General features: G+C 44.0%; 1 protein-coding gene across 1 annotated transcript in view; it reads right to left on the bottom strand.

Moving 5' to 3' along the window:
- The window catches only part of WIF1 (WNT inhibitory factor 1), a 98,716-nt gene that overhangs the window by 13,220 nt on the left and 67,081 nt on the right, over positions 1-18,415 (bottom strand). Inside the window, exons 6-8 of the mRNA XM_066591575.1 lie at positions 11,631-11,726; positions 8,071-8,166; positions 4,426-4,521 (exon numbers count right to left, since the gene is read on the bottom strand). Coding sequence (XP_066447672.1) covers positions 4,426-4,521; positions 8,071-8,166; positions 11,631-11,726 — 288 coding nt within the window. The remainder of the gene's footprint in view (positions 1-4,425; positions 4,522-8,070; positions 8,167-11,630; positions 11,727-18,415) is intronic.

Raw genomic sequence — 18,415 nt, 5'->3', positions numbered from 1 at the left:
TGAAAGGAATTGAGGAGGCTGACTCCCACTGCGCCGCCCATGTTGGAGTTGGTATTCGACTATAGCTCTACGTTGTTCATAGAGCCTGGCCAACATGTGGAGCGTAGAGTTCCACCGTGTGGGCACGTCGCACAGCAGTCGGTGCACTGGCAGCTTAAAGTGATGTTGCAGGGTGCGCAGGGTGGCAGCGTCCGTGTGGGACTTGCGGAAATGTGCGCAGAGCCGGCGCGCCTTTACGAGCAGGTCTGACAAGCGTGGGTAGCTTTTCAGAAAGCACTGAACCACCAAATTAAAGACGTGGGCCAGGCATGGCACGTGCGTGAGGCTGCCGAGCTGCAGAGCCGCCACCAGGTTACGGCCGTTGTCACACACGACCATGCCCGGTTGGAGGCTCAGCGGCGCAAGCCAGCGGTCGGTCTGCTGTGTCAGACCCTGCAGCAGTTCGTGGGCCGTGTGCCTCTTATCGCCTAAGCTGAGTAGTTTCAGCACGGCCTGCTGACGCTTGCCCACCGCTGTGCTGCCACACCGCGCGACACCGACTGCTGGCGACATGCTGCTGCTAACACATCTTGATTGCGAGACAGAGGAGGAGGAGGAGGAGGAGGGTGCTTTAGTGGAGGAAGCATACACCTCCGCAGATACCACCACCGAGCTGGGGCCCGCAATTCTGGGGGTGGGTAGGACGTGAGCGGTCCCAGGCTCTGACTCTGTCCCAGCCTCCACTAAATTCACCCAATGTGCCGTCAGGGAGATGTAGTGGCCCTGCCCGCCTGTGCTTGTCCACGTGTCCGTTGTTAAGTGGACCGTGGCAGTAACCGCGTTGGTGAGGGCGCGTACAATGTTGCAGGAGACGTGGTCGTGCAGGGCTGGGACGGCACATCGTGAAAAGTAGTGGCGACTGGGAACTGAGTAGCGCGGGGCCGCCGCCTCCATGATACTTTTGAAGGACTCCGTTTCCACAACCCTATACGGCAGCATCTCAAGGCTGATGAATTTTGCTATGCGGACGGTTAACGTTTGAGCGTGCGGGTGTGTGGCGGCGTACTTGCGCTTGCGCTCCAACAGTTGCGCAAGCGACGGCTGGACGGTGCGCTGAACTACACTGCTGGATGGGGCCGAGGACAGCGGAGATGAGGGTGTGGGTGCAGGCCATGAGGCGGTAGTGCCTGTGTCCTGAGAGGGGGGTTGCATCTCAGTGGCAGGTTGGGGCACAGGGGGAGAGGCAGGGGTGCAAACTGGAGGCGCTGAACGGCCTTCGTCCCACCTTGTGGGGTGCTTGGCCATCATATGTCTGCGCATGGTGGTGGTGGTGAGGCTGTTGGTGTTGGCTCCCCGGCTGAGCTTTGCGCGACAAAGGTTGCACACCACTGTTCGTCGGTCGTCAGGCGTCTCTGTGAAAAACTGCCAGACCTTAGAGCACCTCGGCCTCTGCAGGGTGGCATGGCGCGAGGGGGCGCTTTGGGAAACAGTTGGTGGATTATTCGGTATGGCCCTGCCTCTACCCCTGGCCACCGCACTGCCTCTTCCAACCTGCCCTGCTGATGCCCTTGACTCCCCCTCTGAAGACCTGTCCTCCTGAGTAAGCGTTGCACACCAGGTGGGGTCAGTCACCTCATCGTCCTGCTGCTCTTCCTCCGAATCCTCTGTGCGCTGCTCCCTCGGACTTACTGCCCTTACTACTACCTCACTGCAAGACAACTGTGTCTGATCGTCATCGTCCTCCTCACCCACAGAAAGTTGTTGAGACAGTTGGCGGAAGTCCCCAGCCTCTTCCCCCGGACCCCGGGAACTTTCGAATGGTTGGGCATCAGTGACGATAAACTCCTCTGGTGGGAGAGGAACCACTCCTGCCCAATCAAAGCAGGGGCCCGAGAACAGTTCCTGGGAGTGTTCCCGCTCCTGAGCAGGTGTCATTGTAGTGGAGTGAGGAGCCTGGGAGGAAGGAGGAGCAGCAGACAGAGGATTCGGATTTGCAGCAGTGGACGGCGCAGAACTGCGTGTTGACGATAGGTTGCTTGAAGCACTTTCTGCCATCCAGGACAGGACCTGCTCACACTGCTCATTTTCTAATAACCGTCTCCCGCGTGGACCCATTAATTGGGCGATGAATGTGGGGACGCCAGAAACGTGCCTCTCTCCTAATCGCGCAGCAGTCGGCTGCGACACACCTGGATCAGGAGCTCGGCCTGTGCCCATACCCTGACTTGGCCCTCCGCGTCCTCGGCCGCGTCCACGTCCTCTAGGCCTACCCCTACCCCTCAGCATGCTGTATTACCAGTGATTTGATTTCACAGGCAGGAAATAAATTGGCGCAAGACTGCAGCCAAATATAATTTTTTCCCTTTTTTGAAAACGAAAGGCCCCACTGCCTCTAGTGAATGAATAATCTAAGTTTAATAACTGTGCTGTGTCCCTGCTAATGTGTCACAGAACGTGAGGGTAGCAGAGTTATTAACTCTGGCAGAGCAGGTATTCTTTTTCCCAATTAAGGAAAGCAAATGGCGAAGCCAGGAGTAAAACGTAGCTGGGTGCGTCTGATTTTTAAACGTTGCACACGCAGCCGACACGTGTCCACCGCCCTTAGGACGGACAGAGGCAGGACAAATAGAATTATTTTCAGTTTTTTTCCACCAAAAGGCAGCACTGCGTATATTCAATGAACATGAGAAGTTTAATAACTGTGCTGTGGCCCTGCTAATGTGGCACAGAACGTGAGGGTAGCAGAGTTATTAACTCTGGCAGAGCAGGTATTTTTTTTCCCATTTAAAGAAAGCAAATGGCGAAGCCAGGAGTAAAACGTAGCTGGGTGCGTCTGATTTTTAAACGTTGCACACGCAGCCAACACGTGTCCACCGCCCTTAGGACGGACAGAGGCAGGACAAATAGAATTATTTTCAGTTTTTTTCCACCAAAAGGCAGCACTGCGTATATTCAATGAACATGAGAAGTTTAATAACTGTGCTGTGGCCCTGCTAATGTGGCACAGAACGTGAGGGTAGCAGAGTTATTAACTCTGGCAGAGCAGGTATTTTTTTTCCCAATTAAGGAAAGCAAATGGCGAAGCCAGGAGTAAAACGTAGCTGGGTGCGTCTGATTTTTAAACGTTGCACACGCAGCCGACACGTGTCCACCGCCCTTAGGACGGACAGAGGCAGGACAAATAGAATTATTTTCAGTTTTTTTCCACCAACAGGCAGCACTGCGTATATTCAATGAACATGAGAAGTTTAATAACTGTGCTGTGGCCCTGCTAATGTGGCACAGAACGTGAGGGTAGCAGAGTTATTAACTCTGGCAGAGCAGGTATTTTTTTTCCCAATTAAGGAAAGCAAATGGCGAAGCCAGCAGTAAACCGTAGCTGGGTGCGTCTGATTTTTAAACGTTGCACACGCAGCCGACACGTGTCCACCGCCCTTAGGACGGACAGAGGCAGGACAAATAGAATTATTTTCAGTTTTTTTCCACCAAAAGGCAGCACTGCGTATATTCAATGAATAATAACTGTGTTGTGGCCCTGCCTACACAATTCTTTCCCTGCAGTATCAATGGAGGGTGCAATGCTCTGCAGAGGCGATTTTGAGAAGAAAAAAAAAATGCAGCACAGCTAACAGCAGCCAGCACAGTACTGCACACGGTTAAATATGGCCCTAGAAAGGACCGTTGAGGTTCTTGAAGGCTACACTCACTCCTAACACTCTCCCTGCCTATGCAGCACTTCTGTCCCTAATGCCGGGTGCAACGCTCTGCAGAGGCGATTTTGAGAAAAAAAATAATTGCCACTGCTAACAGCAGCCAACACACAGCTATCAGTGGCCCTAATAAGGACCTTTGGGGGTCTTGAAGCCTACACTAACTACCAATTCTTTCCCTACAGCAGCTCCGGTACAAACAGCACTGTCCCTCATCTAACTCACACCGCATCTGAGGCGAACCGCGGGAGGGGCTGACTTTTATATTCGGGTGACATCTGATCTTCCCAGCCACTCACAGCAGGGGGGTGGTATAGGGCTTGAACGTCGCAGGGGGAAGTTGTAATGCCTTCCCTGTCTTTCAATTGGCCAGAAAAGCGCGCTAACGTCTCAGGGAAGGAAGTGAAAGTAACCAGAACACCGCATGGTGTTCGTTACGAATAACGAACATCCCGAACACCCTAATATTCGCACGAATATCAAGCTCGGACGAACACGTTCGCTCATCTCTACTCTCTATCACTTATAGGGGTCACAACACGAAATTGAAATCCATGTTCCACGGCCCCGAGGGGCCCATGCACCTTACTATTGTGTGCGCATGTATGCCTTCCTGCTCAAGTACGCTATTGTTATTTCAATACAGGATACTAGTATTGAGATATAGCGCTGGATCGGTCTTAATGACTACACTCTGTATTATAACTAATCTCCATGGTTAAAATGTAAAACTTACGTTTTGAGCACAGATCTCCTTGGTAGCCCTTGGAACATTTACACTTGTTCTTGCCGCTACATTTTCCTCCATTTCGGCATGCCTGTTGACATTTACCTTAGAAAACCAACAAAGGCACATACTGGTCTTAAATTATGATACTCAATTTACATTAAAGCACATTGTTTTACAACACCGTTTAAAATGACATGAGGCAATAAAATGTCTCAGAATGCATATAGGAAAGGTTTTCAAGTGAATGGAATGGAGCTGCAGTTTCAGCTACGACAAAAGGTGCAGAGCGTGGCCTGGTAAACAGTAAAGGGGACACACTACTAACTGGAGGGCTGTGGCCTCTTCAATCAGCTGATGCGCTGCAGGCCTAGAATCGGACCCCACTGATATGATATTAATGGTCTATCCTCAAAAGCTCAGAAAAGATGACTGCCCCATAATCATGTACAAAAAATATCCACAAATAGCAAATTCTAATGAATTAAAAGAAAAAGCACGTGTTTCAATATGTGTTTTCAATGTTATATTTTTTTGAATTGTATCATGTGAGTCCAAGTCAAATGAATGAGTTCTTTTCCCATGTGAGTTCTGTCCGTCTCTGAATCGAACAGAACTCGAGCCGGAAAATCACCTGTGTGAATGCAACCTTAATAAGATTATGGCCACTTTCAGACGGCCAAGAAAATGGTGGTGCGGGAAAATAATCGCGGTATGTCATATTGCTTCACGTTCCTCAGAACGCATCGCCCATTGATTTCAATGCCTCGCATGGCTCTCACATGCTGTGTGATGTGCATGCGAGGTTTCCCATTGAGATCAATGGGAAACACAACCGATCTTCTATCGCAGGTGAAAATTGCGCGAGAGTATCAAAGCTTCACCGATGCTATGCATTTTTGCCTGAAAAACGCCTATCGTCTGCAGGTACATTGCACATGGGCGAGCGCGATATTGAGCTGAGTTTCACCCCTGATATCGCGCTCACCTGTGTGCAGGTAGTCTTAAAGGAGATGTCCCGAGGCAGCAAGTGGGTCTATACACTTCTGTATGGCCATAATAATGCACTTTGTAATGTACATTGTGCATTAATTATGAGCCATACAGAAGTTATAAAAAGTTTTATACTTACCTGCTCCGTTGCTAGCGTCCTCGTCTCCATGGTGCCGACTAATTTTCGCCCTCCGATGGCCAAATTAGCCGCGCTTGCGCAGTCCGGGTCTTCTCCTCTTCTCTATGGGGCTCCGTGTAGCTCCGTGTAGCTCCGCCCCGTCACGTGCCGATTCCAGCCAATCAGGAGGCTGGAATCGGCAATGGACCGCACAGAAGCCCTGCGGTCCATGAAGACAGAGGATCCCGGCGGCCATCTTCAGCAGGTGAGTATGAAGACGCCGGACCGCCGGGATTCAGGCAAGCGCTGTGCGGGTGGTTTTTTTAACCCCTGCATCGGGGTTGTCTCGCGCCGAACGGGGGGGGGGTTTAAAAAAAAAAAAACCCGTTTCGGCGCGGGACATCTCCTTTAAGGAATACCAAATTTATATAGTCACCCTGTGCTCAGGTTCATGGAGGGACCATTGAGGCAAGAGATAAATATCAGCCTCTGTCTAACAGCTTACATGTAATGCGGCACCTAAATGGTTGAAGAGCCAGGAGTTATCTGTGATCATGGCTCTTGAGGACGAGTGTCAGCTGGGTAACACAGTCAGCATATGCAGTGTATGGACCGGGCTTGGCTACAGATGATGTACCTGTATGTCGTTGGTCGTTAAGGATAAGGATAATCTTGGCCTTTGAAATTCAGTGTATTTTCCACTTTTTGCCTTTCCGCAATCTGAGTTTCAAGACTTTTATTTTTGCGCTGCTGTTGCTGTGTGAGATATTGTTTCGGCTTTTTGGGGTGCTATATTTGTGTATAATTTTTCTGTAGATAAACATTTAATTTATATTAAATAATTTCACCAGTTTTTATGTTTTTTTTTCCGCATCATTCTCTGAACTTCCTAAATTATGTTTTACATTAATTTTTTCATGTGAAACGGATATATAATTTTATGTTTTATAACTTTTATTAAATAAATCTTTAATAAAAACAATTATGTGTATTTTTTGTGTTAATATTTTTAAACTTATTGAAAACTTTTTTTTTTTACATACTGGTATGTAGTCCAATGTATTACACACAGGCAGTATTTAGGGCATAACTCAGGTTTCACATGGAGTCACACAAGACTTACCTTTGATAGGGCAGATTCCTAAAACCATTAATGCTAGTTAACGAGGTGGCCAACTTGAATTTTCTTTTCTTTTTAACAACTTATTCAAAAATCACAGACAGACAACATTTTTTTTTACAAACTAACTACACACTATAATGAATGATAAAGATTATAAGTAATACAAGTACAGCAGTTTTTTAGTGTAAATTATACATAAATGTGTTGGGCCAGGGTGATCACACCCCTTCTAGATAAACCATGCCCCCTTTTCGGGAAAGCGGTTTAGACGGGTGTATCTATTAAAGAGTCATAACATTTTTGTGCAAGCGCGTTAAAAAACGTATGATAAATCTCCTCCATGGTGTCTGTGTCTACATGCTATACCTTCCTACCCACTGGCTGACATCTTTGAGTAACCTCAATCCTCCACATACCCCTTGGTTCATGCCCCATCATTGACTATTTCATGAATCCTTTACAAGTGACTGAGGAGGAGGGACCTATCTGTCTTTACCAAAATGAAGCATTGGGGTGACTTGACTACATGTTAAAACTTTCTGTCTACATGATTTGTTATAAAGTAGCAAATTTCCTTTTCAAAAGTTTCCGATACATCAAACATCAATCATTAGTGTCATTACTAGATTCGGGGGCCGGCGCGGGTGACAGGTGAGTTGCGGGGGGGAGAGAGGGAGAGAGAGATCTCCCCTCTGTTCCTCCCCGCTCTCCCCCGCCGCACCCCGCCCGCTGCCAGACCCCGAATTTTTAGAGACGAGCGGGGAGATACTCGGCTAAGGCACTACTCGCTCAAGTAGTTAGCCTTAGCGAGTATACTCGCTCATCTCTAATTACTAATCATTATATAGGGAATGCTAAGATTCTCATGACGTTTGCTTCAACTAATTTGTTTTATCTTTTTCCTCTGCCTTCCTATAATAAACAAATCGTCTCACTATACTTTATTACATATCATATAATGAAACCTATATTACTGGAGACCACATATTACTTTACGGGTATTCTAGGCTTTTACTATTGATGGCTTATTCCATCCTTCATATTTATTTTTGTTAGTTTTACAACCTTCTGTATATGTTTTTCTATATGTCAAAATAATTGAAGTAGTGTCTAGCATTCTACAAACTAAGCAGCGTGCTTCTATACAAATAAGTTATTTCAGGCTAAATGTGAGCTTATTGGAGTGGAGGCCGATAGGAAAATGTGATAGGAAAATACATTTGTGCTTCAAACATCACCCAGTTACAGTGGGATGTGTGAAAGGCTTTGATGCCAAACCTCTGAAAATTCTTTGATCTTGACATAAATAAAAGCAGCTTGAAAGCTGCAGTGCGAGTTATAAATTACTACATTTTAACCTAACACAGACAAAGGGCACATGAATCGCAGAAATTCAGTGCAATGGGTTCTGGTCACATACTTATTTCACACTGATCTCCCTCGTAACCTGAGGGGCAGATACACTTTCCGGGGTAGAAGCATGTTCCTCCATTCAGACAAGTTGTAGTACAATTTGCTGTATAAAGAAACAAAGAAGAAATAAATGCTTTTGTAAACTTTTTTGTTCAGAGATATCTTTGTTGGAAATGCAAGATGCCTTGTATGTAGTATCCTAATCAATGGAAGCTATATTACTGCAGTGTTGACATGGTAATATTAATAATATCATCATAATAACATTTGTCTAATGTTTTCTAGGTTGTACCGTGTTTCCCCGAAAATAAGACCGTGTCTTATATTAATTTTTGTTCAAAAAGGTTTAACTTTTTTACATGTATAGCTGCCTGGACACTATTTAAATTGACTTTTTTAATTAACTGTTAGCAGGGCTTAATTTTGGAGTAGGGCTTATATTTCAAGCATCCTCAAAAAGCCTGAAAAATCATTTTGCATCCTCAAAAATTCTGGAAATTCATGCTGTCTTATTTTCAGGGTATGTCTTATTTTCAGGGAAACAGGGTATCTCCTGTGTTTTCTTATTTTGGATATGAATCACTTATATGTCATAGAGTAAAGCATGTATGTTCAGCTGTCTCATGTAAAAACATTCTCCCCAATCATGCCATCTACACTTTTATATTCTTTCATGTAAAGGACCTCTGTCAGCGTCCCTGCAGCTACTAAACCAGTACAACAGCTGGGACGTGGACATGGAGTAAAGGCTATACACACCCTCAACGCTTCACAGCCTGCCTCAGGAACCCCAAATTCAGCCTCTGAAACCACCATGCACCATATGTAAATGATGCTGGAGCCGTCTGATTGGCAACCCACTGCAGAATAGTGGTCCTGGGTTTTCTGTGTTAAGAAATCGTCAACCCGTCCCCATGGCTGTGGATTGATAGGTCAAGTATGACACTAGCAGCCAATCAAGAGCCATACGGAGGAGTTGACAATCAATTAATGCAGCTGTTTAGCCTGCGGCAGAAGGACATTTTACCCCAGGACAATGCAATATGCCATAAGCATCACATAGCTGTGGATTGGTTCCAGGAATATAACAAGCAAGTTTTCTCTACTTCACTAGCCTTTACAGTCCCCAGTTTGGTTTAGAGCATGTTAGTACCTCCATCTAGCAATTGAAAGAAGATGTGATCAGTCACTGCCTCTAAGCTCATTACCTCACACCTAACCCCAACATAACCAGTACACCATGTAACTCCCATAGTACCAGTGTACGTATCAACACCTAATCACTAGTGTACTATATCAAGCCCAGTTGGAAAGGTTGAGCATTTAAAATATTTCAGACTTTGTGGGATACAGTTTAAGCTACTGTTACAATACAGAACACTAATGCCTCCAAGACATTTGCCAACCAGACGAAAAGTATCACTTCTCAAGTGAAGAAGGCATATCATCTTTACGTCGGATGCAAGATTGGCGACCAAGATAATCCTTGGGCCCCGCATATATCCTGTGCTACATGTATAACACAGTTTTCATAGTGGTTGAATGGCAAAAGACCACCAATGCCATTTGCAGTCCCCATGGTGTGGAGAGAGCCAAGCAACCACACAAATCACTGTTACTTCTGCTTGGTTCCTCCTCTTTCTGGTGGGATAATGAAGCAAAAGAAGTTGAGAATACTCTACCCCAACATTCCATCTACATTGAGACCAGTTCCATGGGATATACCAAATACATGTGTTTCTTGAGTGGGCTAGCCGAGCAAGGAATTGCACTACTTGTGGAAGGAATGGACTCGCAGACAAAATGTAGCAGTTGGAGAGAAGAATATCCAGCACCCAGCTCTGGTCGAGGCTCACAAAATCCTGCTACCACCCCTTAGCATCAAACTAGGTTTGGTGAAGAACCTTGTGAAAGCCATGGACCAGCTTTCTGATACTTTCATTAAAAGTTCCCTCAACTCAGTAAGGCAAAGATTAAAGGAGGGAGTTTTTGGGGGTCCTCAGATTTAAGAGCCCTTTCAAGATGACCAGTTCAACAACTTTTTTTTTTTTAATTCAAATATTTTTTTATTGAATTTTCCTCGTCCAAAGACGTTTAAGTAACAATACAAAACACTAAAACATATCCCAAATAGTCTCTCACGCGCCGTGAGGATAAGCCTGCTGTGCTCTTGATCCATGCAGTTCAACAACTTGCTGCAGGGTGATGCGAAACAAGCATGGAATGCTTTTCGCCTAGTGTCTACAAACTTTCTCGGGAATGTTAGGGCAGAAAACTACAAGGAACTAGTACAAGACATGCTGATGCAAGATCAGAAACTTGGCCACAATATGTCTCTAAAGATCCACTTCCTTCATTCCTATCTGGATTTCTTTCCAGACAACTGTGGTATGGTTAGTGATGAACATGGCGAACAAAGATACCATGGAAGATGGTCCACTACCATGCCGCCTGACTACTGCTGGGCACTTCGCAGAGATGCTCCCGAACAGCTGGACAAGAGACAGGCAAAGAAATCTAAGACATCGTCTATGACTTGATGTTCTACATGTATTAACCATAGGCCTATTACTATTGGCATGCATTTCATGATGCAAACCATTATTGCAGATTACAAAAAAAATAGAGCCAATTTAGCATTTTGCATATGACTGTCATATTCGTGTTGAGCGCATACTAATTGATAACAAATGCCTGATTTTATTTCAGTAACATGACTTTTGAAAAGTTTGTTGACCAGTGAAATCAGTTTTGATTGAACAGACAATTGAATTGAATTGCAAGCAGCTATACTGTTCACATGGGCCAGTACTCCTGCCAAACTATTTCAACACCTAATGGAATCTATGTCACGAGGAACTGCTGCGGTTCTGAAGGGCAAAAGAGGTCCAACAAGCAACTAGATGGGTGTCTCTAATAAAGTGTCCATTTAGTGTATATTACCCATGAAAAACACAACTCTAGTGTTTCTTATCTTACAAATTTGTTATACCATTCCTCTTACAAATGTATAAAAAGATTAATGATTGGATGCTACCATTCGCCTTGTCAAAAGGATGTGTCCCTACACTTTTTGATAGTTTCACCACCGCCTGGTGCTCTCCCATTTCACCATTTGTTCGTTCTCTCCCATAGACTTCTATATAAGACACAAAATGCAGCCTGAAAAGAGTCAGATTTTCAGACCGCACGTGATTTTCACTGGGTGACAGCACAGGAATGGGGGACCGATTGAGTACAGAAAATACACCCCCCTGCTCTCAGTCACGGGGCTCTTTCAAGGTAATAGGTGTCCTTTAACATTTACCTTTGAGCAATATAGTTAGATACAGTATATGAGTTGTCCGGCATATAACTCGACTACATTACGTATTGACTAGGAAAACTTGCCTTACTCAATGTCTTTTACTTTATAGTAAGGCATAGGTAATATTTTCTCATGGAATGCCAGCACTTCACACATCTGCAATATAATATGTTTATAAATGGTTTTACCTGTGTTATCACCTGTACATAAGTTAAAAACGGCAAAGATAGTTCCATCTTTGATATGTGTATGTTACGTACCTTTATCACAGTTGGTGCCATAGTACCCCGGAGGGCAGATGCACAATCCTGGAGTTACACAGAGCCCTCCATTTAAACAACGTGGCATGCAAAGTGCTGTAATAAAACAATAAAATAACTGAATTCAGTGCATTTTATGACGAGTTCTTTCATTTTTTTCCATGCAAACCTCACATAAAAACATGTAGCCTATATTTTGGGATTTTTTTTAATATAGACCCAAGGTTTCATTCACATGGGCGAGAACCTCACGGGAGTTTTTTTTAGTTGTGAGATACACAAAACTTGAACAAACATGAACTCCATTCCTTTGAAAAGATATAAAAAAATTGCTGAATATTCTGTCTTGGAGTTTCCTTAGAATTAGAGATGAGCGAACGTACTCGGATAGGCACTACTCGTCCGAGTAATGTGCCTTATCCGAGTACCGCTGTGCTCGTGCTGAAAGATTCGGGGCGCTCCGCTGCTGACAGGTGAGTCGCAGCGGGGAGCGGGGCAGAGCGGCCGGGAGAGAAGGAGAGAAAGATCTCCCCTTCGTTCCTCCCCGCTCTCCCCTGCAGCTCCCCGCTCCGCAGCGCGTCCCGAATCTTTCAGCACGAGTACAGCGGTACTCGGATAAGGCACATTACTCGGACGAGTAGTGCCTATCCGAGTACGTTCGTTCATCTCTACTCAGAATGCCTCTCCCATTGTTTTCAATGGGACCTTTAAAGACTTTGCATGGCACTTGCATGCCGTGCAATGTGCATGTGAGTGCCCTGTGATGTTTCCCATTGAAATCTATGGGAAACACTTGCTATCATCTGATGCGTGTGAAACACGTACATGGGAATCGCAATTTCAAAGATGTGATGCGAGGCATTTTTGAATGAAAAATGCCTCGCATCGGCATTATCGCCCTGATATTGTGCTTGCCTGTGTGAATCTGGCTTTAGTGTAAAGTAAATGTTCAGGCATACCTGCTAAGCCTGTTGGAGCATTTCTTTCATAGTGTTTTATGTCCCTCCTTCCTATACTGCAGTGCTCTATGTGCTAGGCATCAATTATTGATTTTTGGTGGATGTATGGTAAATGGTACTTGTAACAAAATCAAGTACATCTGAAATGTATAATATGAATATGAAGCATGGTTGATTAAGATGAAATCATGTTTGATTCCACAACATTTCTGGCAATATACACTGTATGTGCTCCTGCCATGTGCATGCCAGACATATTTATACCGATCAGCCATAACATTAACCACTGAATACTGTATACTATGCAGCTATAAAGTAAGCTGTGATACACTGAAATGGGGAGCGGGTGATTGACTGTCGGATGACAGCCAGGCGCTTGCTCTAACAGCAGGGACAGGAGAAACTTCAGATCCCCGCTGTTCAACTCTTTACATGCTGCTGTCAATGCTAATGCCTACAGGGTTGTCAGGGGGAGGGGGGACTGCCTCTGTCGACCATCAGACCCCTAGGAAAGGATCTAGAGGTCATGATGGGTTGCTATGGCACTTGAAGGCTTGAAGATGGTCTCCAGGTCTGCCAGCTACAGTGGCCTGTGAGACTCAGTCCCTAGCAGTCATAGACTACATAATACACTGCTATACTGAAGTATAGTAGTGTATTATAAGAACAATCAAAAGTGGTGAAATTCAAGTCCCCTAGTGGGATAAAAGTAAAAACCTTAAAAAAAAAGGGAAAACAAAATGCAAAAACAATAAAAGATAAAAAGTCAAAACCCCACCTTTCCCCTATTTACTACATGGACAATATAGATGTTGTCCCTGAGATTCTCATGCACAACTCTCACTGGAGAGCCCTCGGACACCCAGTGTGCTATCTGATCTGCTGGAGACTGTATATTGACATGTGCAATTGTAGTTCAAAAATCAAACAAGAATTTTTTTTATTCGGATTATAAATCCAAGTAAAAAAATGCCCATGTGCATGTTCCCATTCAAATAAATGGGTGCTATGTCCATCCGATTTTCGGACTGATTTTTTTGGTCTGAAAATCAGTTAGAAATAAATGCTGTGTAGCCCTTAGATTGCATGCACTCTGGCTTTTTTTTTTACTAGGACACACAATCTGGTTGGCCCTATTTGTGTCCGATTCTAAAATAATTATAGACAAAAATAGTACATGTCAATGTACTGTGTTTAGCACATCAGTCAGCACACGGATGGGATGTTCACGTGCTGTCTGATGCAAGTCGTGCTCAAGAATCTCAGCCACAAAAACGCCTGTGTGTCTGTACCCTAAGTATGTAAAAAGACCCACACAAAAAACCCCACTGCAGATTTGATATCTCCGTGTTTGTAACTACCTAAGAAAAAGGCACGAAAAAGGAAATACAACAAACATATTATATGCTAAAATGATATAGCTAATTTTACCTAACTCACCTTACAAAAAAATAGAAAGCGATCAAAAAGTCGTATGGATCAACAAATGGTACCATTAATAAGTACAACTTGTGTTGCAAAAAAAAAACCCAAACAAAACACTGTCAACAAAAAAAAAAAATGTTAGGGGCCTTTGAGGCCGGCTGCACATGACTGGATTTGCAATGTGGAACCCGGAGTGGGTGTCTGCCTCCGCGTTCCGCAGCAAATACCTTCCATAGCATGCTATGAAAAAGCGCTTTTTCCTGCACACAAGTAGAAACCAAAAATCGCAGCATGCTGTATTTTTGAGCGGATTCCGTGCGGACGGCTTCCATTAAAGTCAATGGAAAAGCAGGGGTTTAAAAAAAATCTGTTCTGTGCATGTCATCATCAGCAGTACAGAAGAGGAGGCCGCAATGACAGGTATGCGCAGAAGCCGGCTGGGCACAGGCTCTGATTCCACTGTGGGCTCCCGCATGCACAATCCGATCCGGTTTTGTGCAGCCAGCCTGAACGTGGTGATGGCAAAAAAGATTCATTAAAAAAGATATGAAAAAACAACTCTATATAAATTTGGTATCAACGTAATCACACTGGCCCACAGAACTAATTTAACATGTTATTTATACCCCATGGTGAACACCTTTAAAAGTAAAAATAAAAAAAATACCAGAATTGCAGATGTTAATCTTTCCTTTAGCAAAAAATGGAATAAGTGATCATAAATGTTATATCTTCCCAAAGTTTGGATAAATGAAGACTAGAGTTCATCCCGCAAAAAACAAGCCCCCATAGAGCTCCATTGATGGAAAAATAAAACTGTCATGGCTCTTAGAATGCGGCGACACAAGAGCAAATCTTTAAAAACTTGTTCTAGTGTGCAAAAATAGCAAAACATAAAAAACTGCATAAATTTGGCATCCCATACTCAACTCTGTAAAGATGAAATTCAAATAATCAACAGATGAATTTCTTTTCTAAATCCCCCTAACAAATAATTAATGAAAATTATACAATACATTATATGCACCCCAAAATGATGTCATTAAAAAATACAAGTTGCCCCGCAAATATCAAGCCCATATGTGGCAATGTTGATGGAAAAATTAAAAAGCTATGGCTCTAAAAATCTAATAATGAAAAAACCTGATAAATAGGTTGGTCACTAGGGGGCAAACAGGCTTCGGTACTAAGGGCTTAACGTTAATTCCATACAGCTCTGACCCGTGACATTTCATTACCAACAGCAGAAACTTCTAGAAGACTACACAGAACTGATGCTAAATTTCCAGCACGGTTGTAAGAGCCCTTGAGGTTCAATCTGTTATGACACATTCATGCTTGTGCCAATCGTTAAAGAGTTAAGTGGTGCCATCTGGGGATAACTGTGGAGCCATCTTTTAATCTAATCCAGTTTGTCTCCACATGAGGAATTTGAAAAAAACTCAGTAATGAATGTATCAGAGCTGGAATGCCATCCTTTCTGTAATCTCTTGTGTAATCTCTCCGGTAATACTGGGGAAGGGATAACACTATGTATAGCATAATCAGGTGCCATCCATCCATATAAAGTTTTATGGTATACCCTGGACTCCGACAACTACACTGCTGCATGCATGGGCACAGAGCTGGAAGGTTATTTTTACAAATGTTGGCATCATTATAAAAGACTGCTATAGGCTTCAGGCACTCAGTGTGCACATTTGTTTGCAAACACCAAATATAAAACAGGAGTGAGCACATTAAGTGTATTTAAAGCCACACAGACAGACATATCTAAGCCAGGAACGCTTTTTGAACAAAAGCACAGTTCAGAGAGAATCAAAATGTACTATAATACTCTCATTGACAAAAAATAATGCATCGAGATAGAAATGCCAGATTGCTGAAAAACTCAACATGTAGTTATGTCACGTAAATGATTACAGTTGTGGTCTGATTAGACTTTGGGTCTTATCACCAGCGACTGTAAAAGTGTTCTACCCATTGCTCTGTATAAAGGTTCTCGGAGGCCACTTTGTAGTGTATCTCTTGTTGAGAGATCGTTCACCACTAGGCGCCCCTACGATGCACTCAAATACTTTCAGGTAAAAGTGTATGAAAGAGGGGAGCATCATTAGAATGATAGAAGAAGAATGGTTGTTTTGACAAATTGTCTATCTAGGCTTCTGACTAAGTTGTTAGGAGGTGTTAGGAGCAGTGGTCACGTGAAGGCACACACATGGCGAACAGGCCCTGAATAACCCAGAAGGACTGCCAGTAGAGAGGATTGTTTGACTCACCAACAAGTGTGAGCAGATCCAACAGTTTTGCTGTCCACCATCCAGACAGATGGCACCTTCATTACAGAATGCTCTTTCTATCTGGACCATTTCCAGGTACATTATATTTCTTGCCATTAACACCCCAACACCATCGCCTTCATTTGCAGCGGTGACAGGAACGAGAAATCTGGACTGCTATTATGGTGGCCGAGCGCAGACCTCACTGGGTTGAGGGAGACAGTGGGGTTGAGTAGATGGTTGTCACGGGTGACTCTACTGCTCAGATCCAAGGGTTGGCTGCGGCCTGGCTCAACCACTCGCTGGTTGCAAATGGGCATAGACAAATAGCTTGTGAAGCCAATACCCTTTATCTTAATTATGCTAATTAGGATGATAGAAAACAGTGCAGCCACAGATAGTTTGGTAAACTAAGGGTATAAAGTTTCCTAAATTCCTCAATACAGTCCATAACAAATTCCAAACGATATCCTTACAGTGGCAGCATTCACCATCAATTACTTCTCAGGCAGAGGATAATACACAATGTCTCTCATGCTATCCTGAGGGAGTTATTAATGGTGAAATAAAGGAACTTTAAATGGCCACTATCCTTTCTGTTTGTTCACAGATAGCTTACTCACAGTTGCTTTCTGTATCTTCAGGGTGACACCAAGAGGTCTTGTTCCGTCTGCACATGACTATTTCAGCAGGAGGGAAATAGACTCTTTCCTGAGGCTCTGTTCTTTTCCCATTAGGAGGTGTCTCAAGTTCTCCCCTCTGAGTGCTTCTTTTTTTTCTCTTCCTCTGTTGGGCTCTCTCCATTTGGACTCTCCCGCACTCCTATTTAGAAACTCCCCTCTGGCTAGACCGGGGGGATTCAGGGTGAACCCTCTAACCAATCCCAGGACTGCCTTTGGGGGTGACTCACAAGACATATGAGGGTACAGTGTCTCCCATCCACACACATACAAGTTAGACATACACAATACCAGACATTTGACCTGACAGTGACTCTATACAACATACAAAACCACCTCCTGGCTCCTTCATTATACATGACAGACAATAAATCACGAATACAATCACACAATCCACAGGAGGTAATTAAAGTACCTTGTGAACCTAAGTCTGGGACACTACACTATCAACTGGAACAGCTTCTGTTTGGGAACTGACGATGGTCATGTTCAAGTATGGACACCTAATGGTGAGGTCTTCAATCCTGCCTTTGCTGTGGAGTAACAAACTGCCCCCACTACTGGTGTGATGCTCTAGGTAGTAATATGAGGGACAGTAACAGCTCAGCAATATGTGCCATATATCCCGTGGATTTACGTGTTGCCTCTCATGGCAGGGGCTCCAACAGGCATTTTTCAGCAAAATAATGCTTGCCCACACATAGTAAAGGTTTCCAAGGAATGTCTCTGCCTGGTTGCCACACTTAGTTGGCCTGTCCGGTCAGCAGATATATTGTCAATTGAGCTTTTATGGGACCAGCCGGGATGCCAGCTTTGGCAGCCTACGAGTGTGCAGGATCTAGAGGCCTAGTTGTAATATCTGTGGGCAAATGTGCCACAGGATAACATACAGAGGCTGTATACCTCCATGCCCAACCATATCTCATGTATCCAGACTAAAGGTGGCTCAACATGGTATTAGAGCCTCCTATGTATGCTCCAGTTTCCCCCAATAAACGTATCATTTCACTCTAATATTGTAATCACTTACATATATCATCATTACATTCACACATATAGTTTCATTTGATTCCAACAACTTTTTTGGTGCATTATTTTTTTTGTCAATGAGTGTATACTAGCATCATAGGCCTGAAAGCAACACCACTAATAGAATGGTAAAAGACAATATTATATAACTGTAGACATGATAATGGAGATAATCTAAATTAACACATTAACTAATTTATGCGGAGATATTAAATAGTGGGGTAATTCCTGATAGCAATCAATGACCTAATCATCTTCCACAGTAATTCCCATTGCATTGAGTCACAAGAATCTTTGCACTCTGTACTTTGCAACAAGTACTTTACTGTGTCGCTTTATTATTGTCCTCCATATAGCAATCTACATCCGATAGAACACGGCTTACTGCTTTTTTTCTGTCAGGTTCATACTTT

The sequence above is a fragment of the Eleutherodactylus coqui genome, chromosome 2 (assembly GCF_035609145.1).
Source record: "Eleutherodactylus coqui strain aEleCoq1 chromosome 2, aEleCoq1.hap1, whole genome shotgun sequence".
Lineage (NCBI taxonomy): Eukaryota > Metazoa > Chordata > Amphibia > Anura > Eleutherodactylidae > Eleutherodactylus > Eleutherodactylus coqui.
Note: the sequence above shows the minus strand (reverse complement) of the source record. Positions and strands in the feature narration are given on the sequence as shown.